We start from the raw sequence: 17,462 nt of genomic DNA on the forward strand, positions 1-17,462 counted from the left end.
GTGAGGAGACAAAATAAGTCTGTACCTATGCAAGCTCATCATGACACAAAGAGATAGAATAAAGTGAGTGAAGATGGCTTGTGTGCGCAGACATAACACAAAACAAACATCTTTCAGAAAGAGCATTTATTAAACAGTGTCTCTGTGGTGTCCCTGTACTTTCCACCAGGTCGTACAGACGCAACTACCCAAATATTGCTTGATGGTCAGAGAAATGCTTTACATACTACTTTCAAAAAGCCTATGGTTGTTGATCAGCTGTAAATGCTTCTTGCGTACCTGTCCTATCACGAATGTGTTGTGTTGCAAGTGTGTTTATGTGGTAGTACGTGTGGATGTGGATGAGTGTGTGTGGTATTGGCGTGTTTGAGGCAGTGGGTGATGGGAGATGGTGGCTGTTTGTGTGTATTTTTCTCTTTCGATATGACAATTTTATTTGTAATGCGCCCAGAGCCTCCAACCAGGGGGGTAGGTTGCGCAATATAAATGTGCATTATTATTATTATTACCTGAAGGCAAACCGTGAGATACATTCTGGAAGTTCTTGCATCTAATTTAGGTCATAAAATAGATCCAAGAACTTCCAGAATGTATCTCACGGTTTGCCTTCAGGTAAAGAAGCATTTTACACACATTTTTCTCTGTCCATCAAGCAATATTTGGGTAGTTGGGTCTGTAAGATCTAGTGGAAAGTACTTTGCAATAGACTGGCATCCTATCCAAAGGGTAGCAAGCCATTGTTTTTTCCACTTAACACTGCAGAAACTGATGACAATTCTGCCTCCATAGGTCCAACAGCTCTGAAGGACAACTTTTATCTATTAATAACACTTCCCTTCTTCATTTCATAATTGTAACCATTCAAGTCAAGGCATTGTTATGGATTCATAAGCAAGGGGTCGATCGACAGGAAATCTTGTAACATACCAGCATTCCCTTCTCTCCCTTGTCACCCTTGGGTCCCTCAGTCTTGAGCAGTGTCGGGGGTTCTACAGAAAAGGGGCCAGGTGATCCAGGGGCTCCCTTTTCTCCTTTCTCTCCCTGTGCTCCCTTCAAACCAATTTTACTAACACCCATTTCTCCCTTGATTCCCTTTTCTCCAGTTCGTCCATCAAGACCCTGTCATTAGATGATATAATAAAAAAGGCATCTATCAAGTTTAAGACTATCATTAGAAGTTATCATATTATCAACACTACTATCAATACCACCGCAATCAAAACCACCATCCTTTTGTTATCATCAATGAAGTCTTCTTTGTCACCATCACCCACCACCACCTCCATCAAATCAACACCATTGTCATCACTATCACCATCGCCATCTCCCTTGTAATGATCCCCAGTATCATCATCGTCAACATTGTTGTCATCCTGGTATCATCATCTCCACAATTTCATGATTTACTATTTAAATTCTGTTAAATCTTGAAATGAAAAAGATTTTAAAAAACCCTTTAGTAAGGGTTATCAATTATTTCAGAAAAGTGAGTGGAGCAGGCACTTATGTTGATAACAACAAGAAATGAAGTGAGTAAGAAAGTGCCAGAAGACAATAGAGAATAAAAATTTTGCAGCGGCGATGGGGGTTCGAACCCGCGACTTTACAGGTACAACAACTCCGCCTGGCCTGTGAGAGCCTCGAAACCAAGAACTCGATTGATGGACACAAGACTATAACAATGCATTCTCACTAAGGTTTCATTTACTTCATTCTAAATTTTAATAGGTTTTCTTCCATTTGTGATCATAAAAATGTTTTTAAAGTTCAAGATTGGTTTCGAAGCTTGATTCACACAGTTATATCAGCTGGGTATCAACCGGCTGATTTGACAATAGAAAAAACATTTAATAACCTGTATGAAATCTTCATTGAGAAGCACAAATAAAATCTTTAATTATCTTTTGAGTTTAAAGTGAATCCTTTCGAGGTATGGTAATATTGTGCATTGGGGGGGGGGGGGGGGGGGGGTGGTTTCACATGTGTCGTACATGATGAAAAACCAAATATTGTATGTTGGTCTGTTGCCAAAAGATACATACCCTTGGTCCAGGGGGTCCAGGATCTCCTTTGGGTCCAATAATACCTTTGGGTCCAGGGCGTCCCTAGAAAGTTTTAAAATTTTTTTTTTTTTAAATGGGTAATTTTCAATGTTTCTTCATGACGATTTTATTAAATAATATGTTAAGTAAAAAAAAAATATCTAAATGATCTTTATGTCATAAATAATGTTAAGAGTGATAAATAATTTTTGCCTAATGTGTATAGTCAAAGAACAGAAAGAAAATAAGAGCCATCTTATTTTTGAAGAGAAAAAAAAAAGGGAAGAAAGAAGTAACTTTAAAGCAAGTTAATTCAAGTGGTAACCAAACCAGCATACAACTGTGCAAACCTGGGTTTATTGTGCGCAAGCACACAATTATTCCCTGCCTGTCTGTTCACCCAGGACTTGGTGGTTAGCTGGGTTCTATATTAGATGTCAAAAAGTACTTTTGTCACAGAATACTGATACTGCAAAGGGTAGCATGTAATAACTGTCCAATTCATACTAGAGGTACCAGGATGAATTGGCTCCATAAAGTTGAAGGCTCTAAAATACTTTTTATTTTGGACCAACAATGGTCTAAATATGTGACCCATTGTCCCAAAACGGTATTATGTCGGGATAAACCAGATTTTTTAAATAGCCAAATTAAAGCTAAACTGGTGAAAAATTTGAATTACTGCTATTTAGCATTCTAAGATACGATATTCAGTCTCTTCAATAAAACATACAAACTCATTGCAAGTAGGATATTTATGGCAATACATTCAATTTTCAGCATTTTAATCATTCGAACATAATACCGTTTTGAGGCGAGGTGTCACATATATGTTGGTGATGACGACGATAATGATGAGATGATGATGATGATGATGATGATGATGTTGATGATAATGATGATGATGATGATGATGATGATGATGATGACGAAGGTGGTGGTAGTGGTTGCGACAATGGAAAGAATGACGACAAGGGTGAAATGACAATAATAAATAATGATGACAACGAACGATAACTTACAGGCTGTCCAGGGTATCCATCACCTCCGGCTTCTCCCTAGATAGTTAAATATAACAAAAAGGAAAAAAAAACAACAAACAATTAGTATATATACTTTTATAAAGAATTCAAAATCAATAGGAACTACATTAATCGACGAAAGATTACGATATGTTGTTGTTCTCTAAGATTCCAATGCTTCACTGTCGCTATTGGGGGAGGGGGGGGGGGGGGGGGGGGGGGAAAGCAGCACATATTATGTAAAAACACGCTTAAGGTTTGTGTGTGTGTGTGTGTGTGTGTGTGTGTGTGTGTGTTGGGGGGGGGGGGCGTGGAACCATAAACATGCATTGTTTTTTGGTCTTTTTTGTTTGTTCGTTTGTTTGTTTGTTTGTTTGGGGTTTAAAAAAAATATATTAGAAAAATATATTTTAAAAAAACCCCAAAAAAACAGAGGGTTCTAGACAATATATATTCTCTAACATTTGCAAAAGCTAGTCAGCCAAACAAGATATCTTTTCATGCGAGTTGGATCTTATTCATGTAAGTCAGACTGAGTCAATGTGCATATTTAAAAAAAAAAACCCCAACTGAAATGAATAGTGCAAGGTCCAAAATGTCAGAATGTCTGTTGCAATTAGATGTCTTAATATATCTTATCTTATCTTATCTTACTAAAGGCTTAATATAGGAATTATACTTTAAATGCCTCACACAATAATTTATAATTACAGAATCTCATATAGCTTGCATTGTATCATTCACAGACAGTTTTACACAACTTTGAGTGTAAGGAAAAATGAATCAATACGTAAAATCGAAAACTACAATCATAGAATACTGGTAATTGAAAATTATTGGTCATGATCGAATGAATCATAAATGTACAAAGTTCATAGTACAATGAAATATTAATGACAATAATATCTTGTAGTAAATGTACGTATAATCTGTCAGTGGGTAAAAAAGTATGACGTATAATTTATAATAATTATCTTTTTAGGATTATAGATAAGAAAGAAAACATCTCAGGTTTAAAAAAATTTTGACAATCGTCTTCTCTTAAATTCATCGATATTTGAAGCAAAAGACGTTTTGTTTGCATTAAATACAATGCATTTTTGGCACCAAAAAGAGTGTTTTAATGATATTAGTACAGTAGTATTGCCCTACCTTAGATCCTTTAATTCCAGGAATCCCAGAAGCAGGCGCTCCTTTTTCTCCTTTCTCTCCAGGCAATCCACCGGGGCCTTCAAGACCGGGTACTCCAGGCAGACCTGTGTAACCGGGGTCTCCCTGAATGAAATAATGGTGAGACATAATGACGAAGTCGACATATAATTAATAAACAGCAACGAACTTTCATTTCAAACACTGGGTATATAAGACGTTGTTGTTGTTGTTGTTGTTGTTGTTGTTGTTGTTGTTGCTGTTGTTGTTGTTGTTGTTGTTGTTGTTGTTGTTGTTGTTGTTTGTGTTTATTATACTGTGCTACAGAGTATTTTATCAAAATTAAAGTCAATAATTTTACAGGTACAAGCCTACGAGCTTTTGGCTTACAAATCTGATAACCCATTTTTACGGTCTCATTTTTTGCAATGGAAATAATTTCAAGCCTCCGTATAATAATATTCTCTCTGACAACAATGTTAAAATAAACTCAAAATCGCGTTCAGCAATGAGACTTTTAAAAATGAGAACGAAGATACGCGTATAGTCCTGCCTTATCCTATAATTGGATGTTACGAAAACACTATATAGGCAATACTACTATGTTGAAAATAGTCAGACAAATTGTAAGACAATTTGATTTGTAACAATTCAAATATTGGGGAAATAAAGGATATATTATTATTCATTATTCAAACAAAGGATTGAAATAAAACGAATTTGATTGACCCGATGACTTCTTGCAAGGTTGCCAGACATTAAGATAAGACACAGAAATAATCAAATAGAGAAAAATGAATGTTCAGACATCGCACGCAGTTTACACAAAGTTAATAGGGTTCAATAGTCGTGACGTCACTTCCCTCGTAACTTAATTACTGGTTCTAAACTATCGGAACAATGGCGGACGACCTTATGAAATACTTCTCCGACGAGCATAAAAGTGTATCAGGAGAAAAACATTATAAATCTCATCATGTTTTGACTTTTATACATTCTAATCGCATGACATGTGAAAAAGTTCTAGCCAGCATGAAGAATAAAAAGTACCGATTTTCTTTGTTTAGAACCAAGCTGTTCGTTGCTGGGCGGACGTGACATCAGACTATTGAACCCTATTGGAAGTATAAGAACCAATAGAATTAACCGTTCGTAGCACGTACAGTAGCTGTAGAGATTTAAGTCCTACACTGACGAAGCATCTTTTAAAATGTTGGTCATAAAAATGTCACCTTTTTATGACGATCGAATAAAATGATCCCCAACTTATTAAAAGAAATAATTTTGATAAGATGGTTGTCATTTTAATTAATTGATATGTTGAGTGAAGCCTTATATGGCCAAAACGAAAAAAATGATTTTAAGTCAGTATACGACATGCACTGAATGCGACAAGAACTGGATCATGACGTGGAAATGGACACTTCTCAAAGCAGATCTCTTTTGTCCACCTTTGAGGACAAGAATCAAAATCAAAAAAGTGTCACACTCTATAAACTATTTGATTGAACGAGAATGAAGTTGATATTGTTTTATGTGATTATGAAATAAACTCACCTTGACAAATACATGGTCCATCAACGCAGCTGCTATTCTACCGCCATTACCAAAAACGCCTTTTTAATATTTGGTCAGAAACTTTTACTTCATACATCAATCTATTGAGAGTTCCTCAACTTATCCAAAATCTTGTTTAAAGTCTCGGGTTTAATCATTTTAATAAATTGACGGTTATTTCAATATATCCATACATGAATTCTAAAATTGAGCAGCCAAAAAGAAATGTCTTTTTTTTTTCTTCCAGTTTTCGGCAAAATTATTCTAGTTTGTGTTCCAATGCTCAAACAGGCCCCTAATTCTTCTTTTTCAAGTACCAAGTCCGTGCCAGACATCGGTGATCATAGTACGCCATTAATCTCTCTGATCAGATAACCTCAAAAAACTAATATTACTCTTCTCTTTCTTTGTCACCCCTAATAATGACTGAAAATACTCACCGTATTGATCCTAAATCAAAATGCCTTCCACAGTTTTGATGTCAGTGATTACTTTTGACAATTTAAGTAAACGTTTTACAATTAAAAGGTGGAATGCCAGAGCATGGAAGCGTACTGAACGATATCTATACAATAAAATTGAAAATGTATTGTATTATTCCACACACAACTACATGCCATATTATTTCTTTTCTTCTATTAATTTTTCTCTCCTACTTTACAACGAACGAGTGGATGGTGATGTAAATACTCAAGCGTTATTATTATTATTATTATTATTATTATTATTATTATTATTATTATTATTATTATTATTATTATTATTATTATTAGTATTATTAATATTATTAATTGCCTGTGCCTTACTCATCGTGTAATGTTGCAACCAGATGCCTGTCTTGACTACTGCATGGTATGAGAGTGTGGAGGAATTAATGAGTATTATATTGTTTTACCCAAAGCCACCTACCTATCTACCAGCCAAGTTTGAAGGAGGTCCAATTTGTGAGCAAATTATAATAATATGGTGTTTTAACGAAACAACACATTGGATTACACGGTTACATTGCCTGAAGGCATGCCTTTAAAACTATTGAAGGATGTTCAGATACTGGTGGACCAACTATTTCGGCTGGTCTGGGTATATTCAAGGCAACTAGTGTTGGCTCACTGTCGCCCCTTGAATATCAAATTCAAATGTTTATTGTAAAAGAATAATTAAGCTGTGTCAGATTTGTTCATTCCAATGATGTATTAATATCACATCCCCACTTCCCCCAACAACCTCATATACTGAAAGTCAGATTACCATGATTGTCACAAATGGACATATCGATATGTCATTTTTCCTGTTGTCACGTAATTATTCCCCTAGTGACGAAGACGCAAATCTCACACCTACATGAGAGGAAAACCTTAATATACTTAAGTATGAACATCTGGAAGACACGCCCCACCACCCTATCTTCAAAACAAAGACCCATATGGGAAATGAACAGAATGCGCTAGCCTTCTAAAACCTGCAACTTACAACAAGACGGCCTCTTTCACCAAAAAAAAAAATGTCTTAAAGAAAGGACGTGTTTTTATCCTGTTCAGTGGTATGATATTCATTAATAAGGGGTGAATTGATTACATTGGGTTAACTTTCTTAAATTTCTTTCTGATCTACAGTCGGTATCAACAGCTTTTTCTGCATACTTTTACGTCTCTATTCATATGAGGTTGATATGCATGATGACTTGGCTATTTGAACCTGTTATTAGGGCCGACTTTAGACCCTATCGCTACCCCTGTCTGAGGGCACTCCAGTCCCGAAGACAGGCCAAGGAAGATTAATACGGAGAAATCTGACGGAATGTTCACATTTATATCAAACCAGATTTCAATCCGTTCCTAGTTTGGACATAGGAAGAGCTCTCCGACCGCACTATTGTATCAAACGCACCCTTACAATCAAGACCTGAGAGACGGCCAATTCGGCCAAGGACCTCAGCTGCCACCAAGCTAAGAATTACAACAATAACAAAAATAGTGTGGTTTTCCTTTGTCAGTGCCCAATGATGAATAAAAAACATTAAAAACATGAAAATATGAACCATACTATTTAAAACAGAATAAATCCGACTTACTTTTATTGTCAATTATTAGTGGGACTGGAACTTGTTTTATTCATTATGTATTGTATTGCGAAGGTTATATCCTTAGACAGCTATACGAGACATTGATCATTGCTGTTTTATATTTCCATGTAATATGTAACGGGGAAATCATAGGATTTGCAGACCTCTATAACTTAAATTTAATTAATAGGGCGATTCTGTGAGTGCGCTCGCGTGGCAAGAATTATTCCATAAAATTTATTTTTAAAAATGATATCTCTACCTTAAATACCACATTACAATGATGAGATGATTAATCCCCCCCCCCCCTCCCACAGACACACATATAAACAAACAAAACGGAACATATAAACACACATAAACATGACAATCTTCACAATCGGGCACCTGAACTCATGCCATGCCAATGCACCAATAAAAAAAATAAAATAATCAGAATTGTTTCCTTTGAAACATCGGTCAATTGATTTAAACCTCAACTTGCCTCCCGGTTAAGAAATAAAAATAAAGTTTTAAAATTCTTGAAGAGTTCATCGACATTTCAAATACAACTTTTATGGCCAAATTCTTTAAAACATAAGAAAGAGGCAAAATCTACATGGTATTTTGTTAGTGTTCAGCATACATACACACACACACACACACACACACACACACACACACACACACACCTCTGCAGGCACTTGACACAAGCAATCTTTAAAATTTAGGTTGCAAACAAATTAACCCGTGACGAGTGTTACCTAGCTTTTATTAAAAACAAGGGTGGTTGGGAGGAAGGGGGCGTCGGTTAGTTAACTGTGTTCAATTTGCTTTCCGTTTATTCTGACCTAAATTTCAAACTGATATATGTTGCCATGGATACGATATCTGATTAGCTAACCCGTTCAAAGTTCTTCAAGATTACCGTGTGGTCTGATGATGATGACGATGATAATGGTGGTGGAGAGATGGAGGAAGGCAGATATAACACACACACACACACACACACACACATATATATATATATATATATATATATATATATATATATATATATATGTGTGTGTGTGTGTGTGTGTGTGTGTGTGTGTGTGTGTCAAACCAATTTGTTACTACTAATTCGCAGTAATTTTAGTGAACAACACATAGGAAACTTGAAGTATGTACTTCATTCAATCAACACCAATAACTTTTTGACTGCTTGACTGATAAAGACAACCAAATAATAGATCTATCTTTAGCAGAACTCCAGGAAGAAAGGGGAGGTGGCGGATTAAGAGAAAGAAAAGTAACAAAACCAAGCTTTGAATTTTCGGCGTCCCGTTGTATGTCAGTAGCAGATATTTTGATAATGCAAAATATGCATATGGTGATATTATAATAAAGAGATAATCCTAAAACAAGTGGTGAATGGTTTTGAGATTTTACTGTTCAAAACTTTAAAATTAAATAAATTTGTCAAATTTAACCATATCTTTATATATCCTTCACTTAGTAAAATAGAATATTAAAAAATGTATATCCAGAGGTACGGAAAAAGTAAATACATTCCATTTCCTTATTAGCACTAGGAATGAAAGTTGAGGAATCTCAAGATCATTGGAATATATATATATATATATATATATATATATATATATATATATATATATATATATATATATATATATATATATATATATATATATATATTTATATATATAAACCAAACAACTAGGATTGAGAGTCCGCCGGAGAGGATCACAATAGTAATAGGCCCTTGTGTTGGAAAGTAAATCTAAAGAAATACGTAATAGTAAAATATAATTCATCGTATAATTTTAATAACGCAAATCGAACACAATGGTCATCATCACCAGGCTTAAGGTTAATGTAATAGTATGACATTTCCTTTAAAGTCTGACAACAATAATTATTATGGCCTCATTGTTGTAATGGAAACGGCATCTGACCAACTCAAACACACTATGTCCATAACAACGTTAAATCAAGCCCATAAAAAGCAATAATTTCTCCGACCTGCAAATAAGTGCACGTAGAATAGTTTTATTGCTGTAATGGAAAAATTTACAAACTACACAAAATATTATTCTCCATTACAATATAATTCATCGGTGATTAATAAGCTCGTAGCGTGTACTCGGTTACCAGGCTTAAACTTTTAGCTACTCAAATGATACTATTTCATCGAACTACTAAAGATATTGGCCTACTCTTAATTATTATTTAAAAAAATAATATATATATATATATATATATATATATATATATATATATATATATATATGTGTGTGTGTGTGTGTGTGTGTGTGTGTGTGTGTGTGTGTGTGTGTGTGGACTTAGATTAAAGATCAAAATTTATTCCCCTTTCTTCCTTCAAAGAGTTTTTATATTTAGCCTGTGGTGATCGGGACCTATGACTATCAAATTATAATAAAATCATCATTACGAAAATCATGACACCCCAACTCGTCTGACCCTGGCCTTCAAGACGATGGCATGGGCAACACGTCAAGCCTGCAGTATACATCTATTATAGTTACTGATAGCGTCGCATTCCTTTCACTGGTGTTTACATCAAGGGGAACTCACCACATGGCTTTGGTTTAGACGTCTGCGGTTCCATACCCTACTACACTACATACCGTTAAAACGAGAATCGCCGTATTTAAATAGTCCACATAAATGGAGTCTTACTTACTTATGGAATTATCGTTGTTTCTCACTATGCCAAAATTTATAATTGAAAGAAACGAAACATTGCGCACTTGGATCAGGAGAAACAGCCGATAATAAAGTGGTCATGAAGATAAAATTGTTCAATTAATTGTTTTCGTCACACGGAGGTATAAAACTATGGGATAAATCACAAATATGGATTATTAGAGAAGAGATGCAAAACATCTCAATTTAGATGAGCTTATAGCACACGACATTGTTTTTTATATCATTAGGGTTTTGGGGGAATTCTATATGTCAAATAGTCAAAATGAAAGTTTTGTTATCTTAACATAAATTATTATTGATTGGGGAGGAAATAACGATGCTTGCATTGGATATATCCTTATTCATATGTTCTAAAAATGAAAATTATCATGAGACTTTTTGAGGTTTCTTATTTCTGGTGGGGAAATAGTATTCGTCGGTTAACTGCCGATTAAATCCGTCCGTATCAGAGAGATTTGCGTTTTAGCGGACTAATTGTGGGTGGTAACCTAATCTCTTAGTTGTCTGGAACCGATGCTAAAATTAAAAACGGTTGCAGTCGGTCTATAGCATGCATCGACCAGTAACCTAAGCCATTAACTTTCTTCTTGAATCCCCCCCCCCCCCCCCCCCCCCACAACTCCTCCTCTCCCCCCATCCAACCAATTCCTTTTAACCGAGCCCTTACATTATTTTTGTAACCATCACCCATCTTTCTCTCTATCTCTGCATACACACGCACACTCCCCCACCCCCTGCAATACTAAGTAAGTCCATGTAGGCAAAAGGAATTCGTATGGCGTGTGCTTAATGGTAGAGTTTCTCGATTTTCAGCATTCTTGAATTTGAAGGTAAATCGTCTCGAATGCGTTCCCTTCATGAACATGAACTTGACTAGGTCAAGAACAAGGTCCAGGGACAACCAATGCCAATGGATCTACATTCTTTAAGCGATGTATTTTTAGAATGAGACAGGCCAGACTTGACTAACTGAGATACGGTGGGTGGTGGAATTTGATTGAATTAATTAACGATATTAGCTAAATCACAAATGGTCTTCAAGTTAAACACAATTCTGTTAGCTCGGATTCATGAGATTAGAGTATAATGTAATTATTTCTATTCTGGCAATCTAAGAGAGTCTAGGCAAGCCAAAGTAAAAGAGAGAGACATCAGAAGCGCCACACTACGCTGGCAAAACACATTTTCGTCAGTTTGACAAGACAACACTTCAATAAATATTGACCGATTAAAATAACAGCACATTTACACCGAAGCCGGAGAAGCAAACACTGTTACTGTTCTTTTTATGAAAATAGAGCTTAAATTGAGCTTTTATATAGCGCAATATCCACTAAATGTGCTCAAAGCCCTTTACAAAGGGTCCCTGACCAACAGCAACACGTGTCACGTAGAAAGAGACATGACTGACGCCTGTTAGGCGATACTACAATTTTTTTTCCGGACAGAGACAACGCTGTTAACGGCCAGGTAATTGAGTACGGTGAGAGAATGCGAGTAAAGAGCCCTTTCCAAGGACTCAACTATGCGCCGAACGAGGCTCGAACTCAGGACCTTCCGATCCGAAAGCGAGTGTCATACCACTTGACCACATAGCCATACAATGAAAATGAAAATGGTTAGTTCTTTTTTAAGTCTGGGGTTTAATATTTTTCTTTTGACAACTTTGACAAGTAAGGACTCAACTTGATCGGCCGATATCAAGTGCTTTGACAATGGATGGCATCCTTTTTGATATCGTTTTACTCACTAAATCATCTCTAATAGAATGTAGATAGATTATCATAATTTACGTAAAAGGTTACAGATCAGGGATACCCTTTGTCAAACAAGCCTGATTTTTTTCCTCGTTTTAAGACCATATTATATGAAAATATTTCGTGTAAAGCTTCTCCTTGTCAAATGTGACCATCATTAAATCATAGAAAATGATGCATTTCCATCTAGCTTCCCCTTAGCCCCCCCCCCCCCCCCCCCCCCCCCAATACTTAATACTTTCATCTTTAAGAAAAGAACTCACCAATACTGTCCAATATCAGCCATATTTTTTTAATGCGGTTTTACGGCTTAAGCCGTCTTTAAAACGATTAGGCATAGGTGGTTAAACTATACCATCATTGAGATCGCTGGATATTATTGTATATATTTATAATTTGTAAATGAACACTTTTCTTATGAGCTTAGAGTCTTATATATTATATCATATTCTTACTCCCCCTCTATATACCGTCTTTGTGTTCTTTGTGTATAATAATATGATATTAACTTGAATGAAACAACCGAATAAAAGAGGGCATGAGAGAAAGATGATGGGAAGGAGGCTGCTGGGTTCAGGCGAGGGAAGATGTTTGACAACTGACAGGGTGGTTAGTGTTTTACTTGGCACTGTGTCAAAAGACAAGGTAAAGATTCCGGCAGCTGAATAATCAGATATGAAAAAAAAAATACACACACACACAACCAAAATACGTGGGTTAGGTATTAGCAGGTACCCTATCCAATGTTGGTGTACAAAGAGTTATCTGTCGTTAACCGACAAAACGCCGTATTGCAGTTTGAACAGAAAACTTTTACAACAAAAATCAATCGATTGCAATGACATCACGCATTAAAAATCATAAATCTGAGATTTCCTCTTGATACTTTTCTTCTTCTTCTTCTTTGGGTTCTGGGGTTTAAGAGAATTTTACACGTTAGTGATCAATGATCAATTTAATCTATCAGTTTTCTGGTCAAAATGTATAAAATGTTTTGTAAGGGGACGAGAATATTATTTATTATCATCCAAAGGATTGAGTGATAGAGGTGAGTGATCCGTGGGGTAATTGGAGCGATGGACGATTATAAACAATGGGCTTCCCATCCAAGACATGGAATGAAATGAACAATGAGGTGATAAACTGGTGTATTCTGCCACACACTGGGCCAGGAAACGTTTTGTGTCGATAGCTCAAAACGACCCCAAACTTGTAAACATTAGAATCTGAAATTTCTCAGCAAGGCAATATTATCTAACTGAGCTATTGACTGTGCTATTTTCCATTAGTAAAAATGATGGTTGGGATCTAGAATGTTGGGGATTCACGTGAGGATGGAGCCTTTCATGTTCCATTCTATTTTGAGACCACTCGTGTCATTGAAACGTTTAGGGTTACTTTAATCGATGGATAATAGAGGTTAAAGTTATTGGGAAAGTGGGGGGGGGGGGGGGGTGCAAATGGGGATAATGTATTTAAATTTTCCTATGACATTCCATTACATTATAATGTAATGAATCGTGACCAATGGAAACAACTAACAACATGGATGGAGAGAGCAGCGATACTCATCGACAATGACTGAATCACACAATTCTCAGCAAGCGTCATTCGGACTGCGAGGCTTACTACTACTACATTATAACAATTACAAATATCACGATACCTAGCATTCAAATACCAACATTTCAATTCTTTAATTTACTGTCCTAGAAGATTAATAGTGAGCCACATTTTCATTCCATACAAGATAGAACACCAGTTATGCGACCTTTTTGTACGGGCACTCTTATGCTCTACCCAATTTCACAACGCTGGGACAAAGTTTTGTATTTAGTAATCATCCGGTATCTAATCGTGCATAACATAGCTTGCCTAAAAGACGAGACGAGTCACTATTAACTATTAACCGTGACACAATAGTTCCCTCTCAAATCCCATATTTCCAAATGCTGATGACTACCTGTCAAATTATACGAAGCAAACAATGAAAACCATGAATACAATTATGACAATTAAGATTTATGCTAGATAGAATGAAGTTGACATCACTCGGGTCTTTGTTATTGTTTTTGCCATCCACGTTTATGAGTAATTTTCATTTAACTGTATTATCCAGACTATAAAAGTTCATGGTTTCACAGAGATTTGTGTGTACTTCCGGATGGCAATGTTGTGAGCTTCTTAGCCAAGCGCATACTATCTATAAACTTTTTTATTTCCTGATTATAATATCAGAAAAAAAGGGAGGCGAGAAAAGAAAAGAAAAGAAAAGAAAAAAAAAGCAGAAACGAGACGAACATTAAAAATATTAATAGCTCATTATTTATATTTGTTTATAAAAATACATGCCAAACCAATCCCACTGTTATATGCTGACATGCCCAACACAACCAGCATGCCCTGTCTCGATACAGTGAGTATTTTGTCGCACACCAACAAAACGCTTTCTTCATTTTGGCTAGAGAAATATTTTAGTATCGATGGAATAATAGACGCACAATTTGGAAATATATATAATAAAGTTCTTTGAAGCCTCATTATAGGAATATTTGACAAGTTGAGGTCATTTTAATTGACTTACATCTGAAGTAAATAAAAAAGTAAGAAGCGGAAACCAGACCAAAAAATAAATAAATAAATAAAATTAAAAAACAAAACAAAGCATCCGTAATTAGTCAGAACAGCTGTGGAGATGTCATGGGTATTCCCCGTCCGGTACATACATGCATTATGACTTCTTTCTCGTGAATTTATCTCGTCAAAAGTAAACAACATGGCGTGGGATGAATCAAGGGCAGACGATGAGAACGTGTGGTGCAATTTGATAATAAAATTAGAACGACTGGAGACAGTTTTGGCATGGGTGGGAAGGAAGGCCGAGCACAATTTGTAGGTCTACTCCATGAGAGATAAATAGAAGAAAGAAATAACAAAAAAGGACAGTTGGGTGGGGGTGGGGAGGTTGTTCTATCGCAGTTCGACACAATATTGATAAAAATCTGATGTACCTTGGTTTTTTAAAAACCATCCGGTGTCAGTTTTGGAAGGGAAACGACAAAAAAATAATCACGGAGAGCACCAATGAACCCGATAATGCATGATCAAATTGAACCAGAATTTCAAATTTCATTGCAGTCTCAGGTTTAGCATTCATTAATATTTGAAGTTGAAATTTCTGGCCAAAGTTTTTAAAAGGCTTCTTTTTTGTTTTGTGTTTGCTTAGAACACGCAATACTGAATTGCCTCGTGTCAGGCTATCAAACGAACAATAAGTCACTATTTACTTCTTCTGATGTAATTTTGTGTCGATAAAGGTCCAAAGCATTGCGATTTTGCATAATATAAATCGTCACCATAATCTCTACCCATTTCAACTTTCGCAATATGCTGAGTTTCAATGTAAATTTGACCTGTAAGCGCTTTAAATTTATTTACAATACCAGCACTAACATTTGTGGCAAATTTGGAGGTCACGATAGACAGACATTCGCTTCCCTCAAACAAATTTGGAGAGCAACGGGATTATATTCCAGCAGTAATATAAAGATTTTTAAAAGTACTGTCTTGAGATTTTAGCTCTATGGATCAGAATGTTGGAAGATCATAGAGAGTATCATCCAGAAACTTGAAGTATTCCAAAACAAGTGTTTGCGACGAATCTTCAAGATATTCTGGTCAAACACAATGTCAAATGAGGACCTGAGAGTGAGGGCTGAAGTGGAGTCTCTGGACAGTCTCATTAAAAGGAGAAGATGACAATGGTTGGGGCATGTCTGTCGCAAACCTGATGAAACACTGATAAGGAAGGCTCTGAGATGGACACCCCAAGGAAAGAGGAAGCGAGGCCGCCCAAAGGAGACTTGGAGATGTACCGCAGAGAGGGACCTAAAGCAGAGAGGTCTGTCTCTCGAGATGGTCCCAAGAATAGCTGCTGACAGGACCAGGTGGAGATCCCTTGCATCGCCTCAACTGCCAGCAAAACTTGAAATCATTTATTACTTTTATAAAGCAAATTATGCTATTATTAGAACTCAAAATACACGTTTCTGACTTTACTCAAGTAAAGAGAACTCATGACTAATGCACGAATAAGAAGTATCAGTTGTATAGTCAAACATGAATTCATCACTTTGATGATGCTTCAAAGACATTTTCAAAAAACAAGCAATTGGTTTTAAAATTTAGCAAGGGGGTAAAAAGACAGGAATTAAAAATAAAGACGTTAGAACAAAAAACAAAAATGTGATGAATTTAATCTCTTAAAAGTTGAAGATGATCTGGGCCAAAGAATATTTACCTCACGTTACTCTCGGGCCGCACACTTAAGTAACTATAAAACACGGTTGCATATTCGACTACGTCTTATTGAAAATATAAATAAAAACTCGCTTATCCCCCCCCCCCCCCCCCAAACATCTGCTCCTTCTTAAATCTCCTTTTCTCTATGTCTAGTATGATGGTGTAGTTTCTCCCGCGCGCGCGCGCGCACACGCACACACACACAAGCACATTCAGACATGCCATTTATAATGGCAACGCCTTCCAGCCAACATCCAATGGATATGACAAACCCACCAACCAAACTCTTATTAAAGCAGCAAAAGTTAATAATATGAACTTCATACATATTCCGATTTTTTTAAAATATAAGAATATCAGAAAATTAGCGAGAATATTCGGCAGTCAGTTATGTCGAACCGAGCTTTATATCGTTTGTGGCCAATGCAATAAAAATTCCATAATGAATATCGGAATTTTTGGACAACCATATCAAACTGATGGAGCACGGGTAGTCTTTGGTAACAAAAGCGACGGCGGAGGGAAAGAAACAATATTATTACCATCAACCATACGGAAATGTAATCAAGAGATAGATAAGAAGAGGATACCAAACAACGAAGCATCTGTTTATTACCCTATAAAATGATATCAAGGCTTGCTGGAGTTTATTTAACACATCACACTCCAAAGCACGATATGTTTTCGAGTCAACTTTCTATCACACCCTAATGGTCTATCGATAGTATACGCTTGGCTAAGAAGCTCACGACGTTGCCATCCGGAAGTATAACGGACCAACACCCAAAACTGTGTGTAACCATGAACTTTTATAGTCTGTAAACAGAGCAGCGTGATTACATTTGTTAAGAAGCATCCAATC

General features: G+C 36.1%; 1 protein-coding gene across 1 annotated transcript in view; it reads right to left on the bottom strand.

Annotated features, from left to right (window-relative positions):
• The window catches only part of LOC144981108 (uncharacterized), a 109,976-nt gene that overhangs the window by 44,569 nt on the left and 47,945 nt on the right, over positions 1-17,462 (bottom strand). The window contains exons 7-10 of the mRNA XM_078929237.1: positions 4,217-4,339; positions 3,065-3,100; positions 2,043-2,105; positions 928-1,119 (exon numbers count right to left, since the gene is read on the bottom strand). Coding sequence (XP_078785363.1) covers positions 928-1,119; positions 2,043-2,105; positions 3,065-3,100; positions 4,217-4,339 — 414 coding nt within the window. The remainder of the gene's footprint in view (positions 1-927; positions 1,120-2,042; positions 2,106-3,064; positions 3,101-4,216; positions 4,340-17,462) is intronic.

The sequence above is a fragment of the Berghia stephanieae genome, chromosome 10 (genome assembly GCF_034508935.2).
Source record: "Berghia stephanieae isolate SIO BIC M18660-M18661 chromosome 10, UCSD_Bste_1.3, whole genome shotgun sequence".
Taxonomy (NCBI): Eukaryota; Metazoa; Mollusca; class Gastropoda; order Nudibranchia; family Aeolidiidae; genus Berghia; species Berghia stephanieae.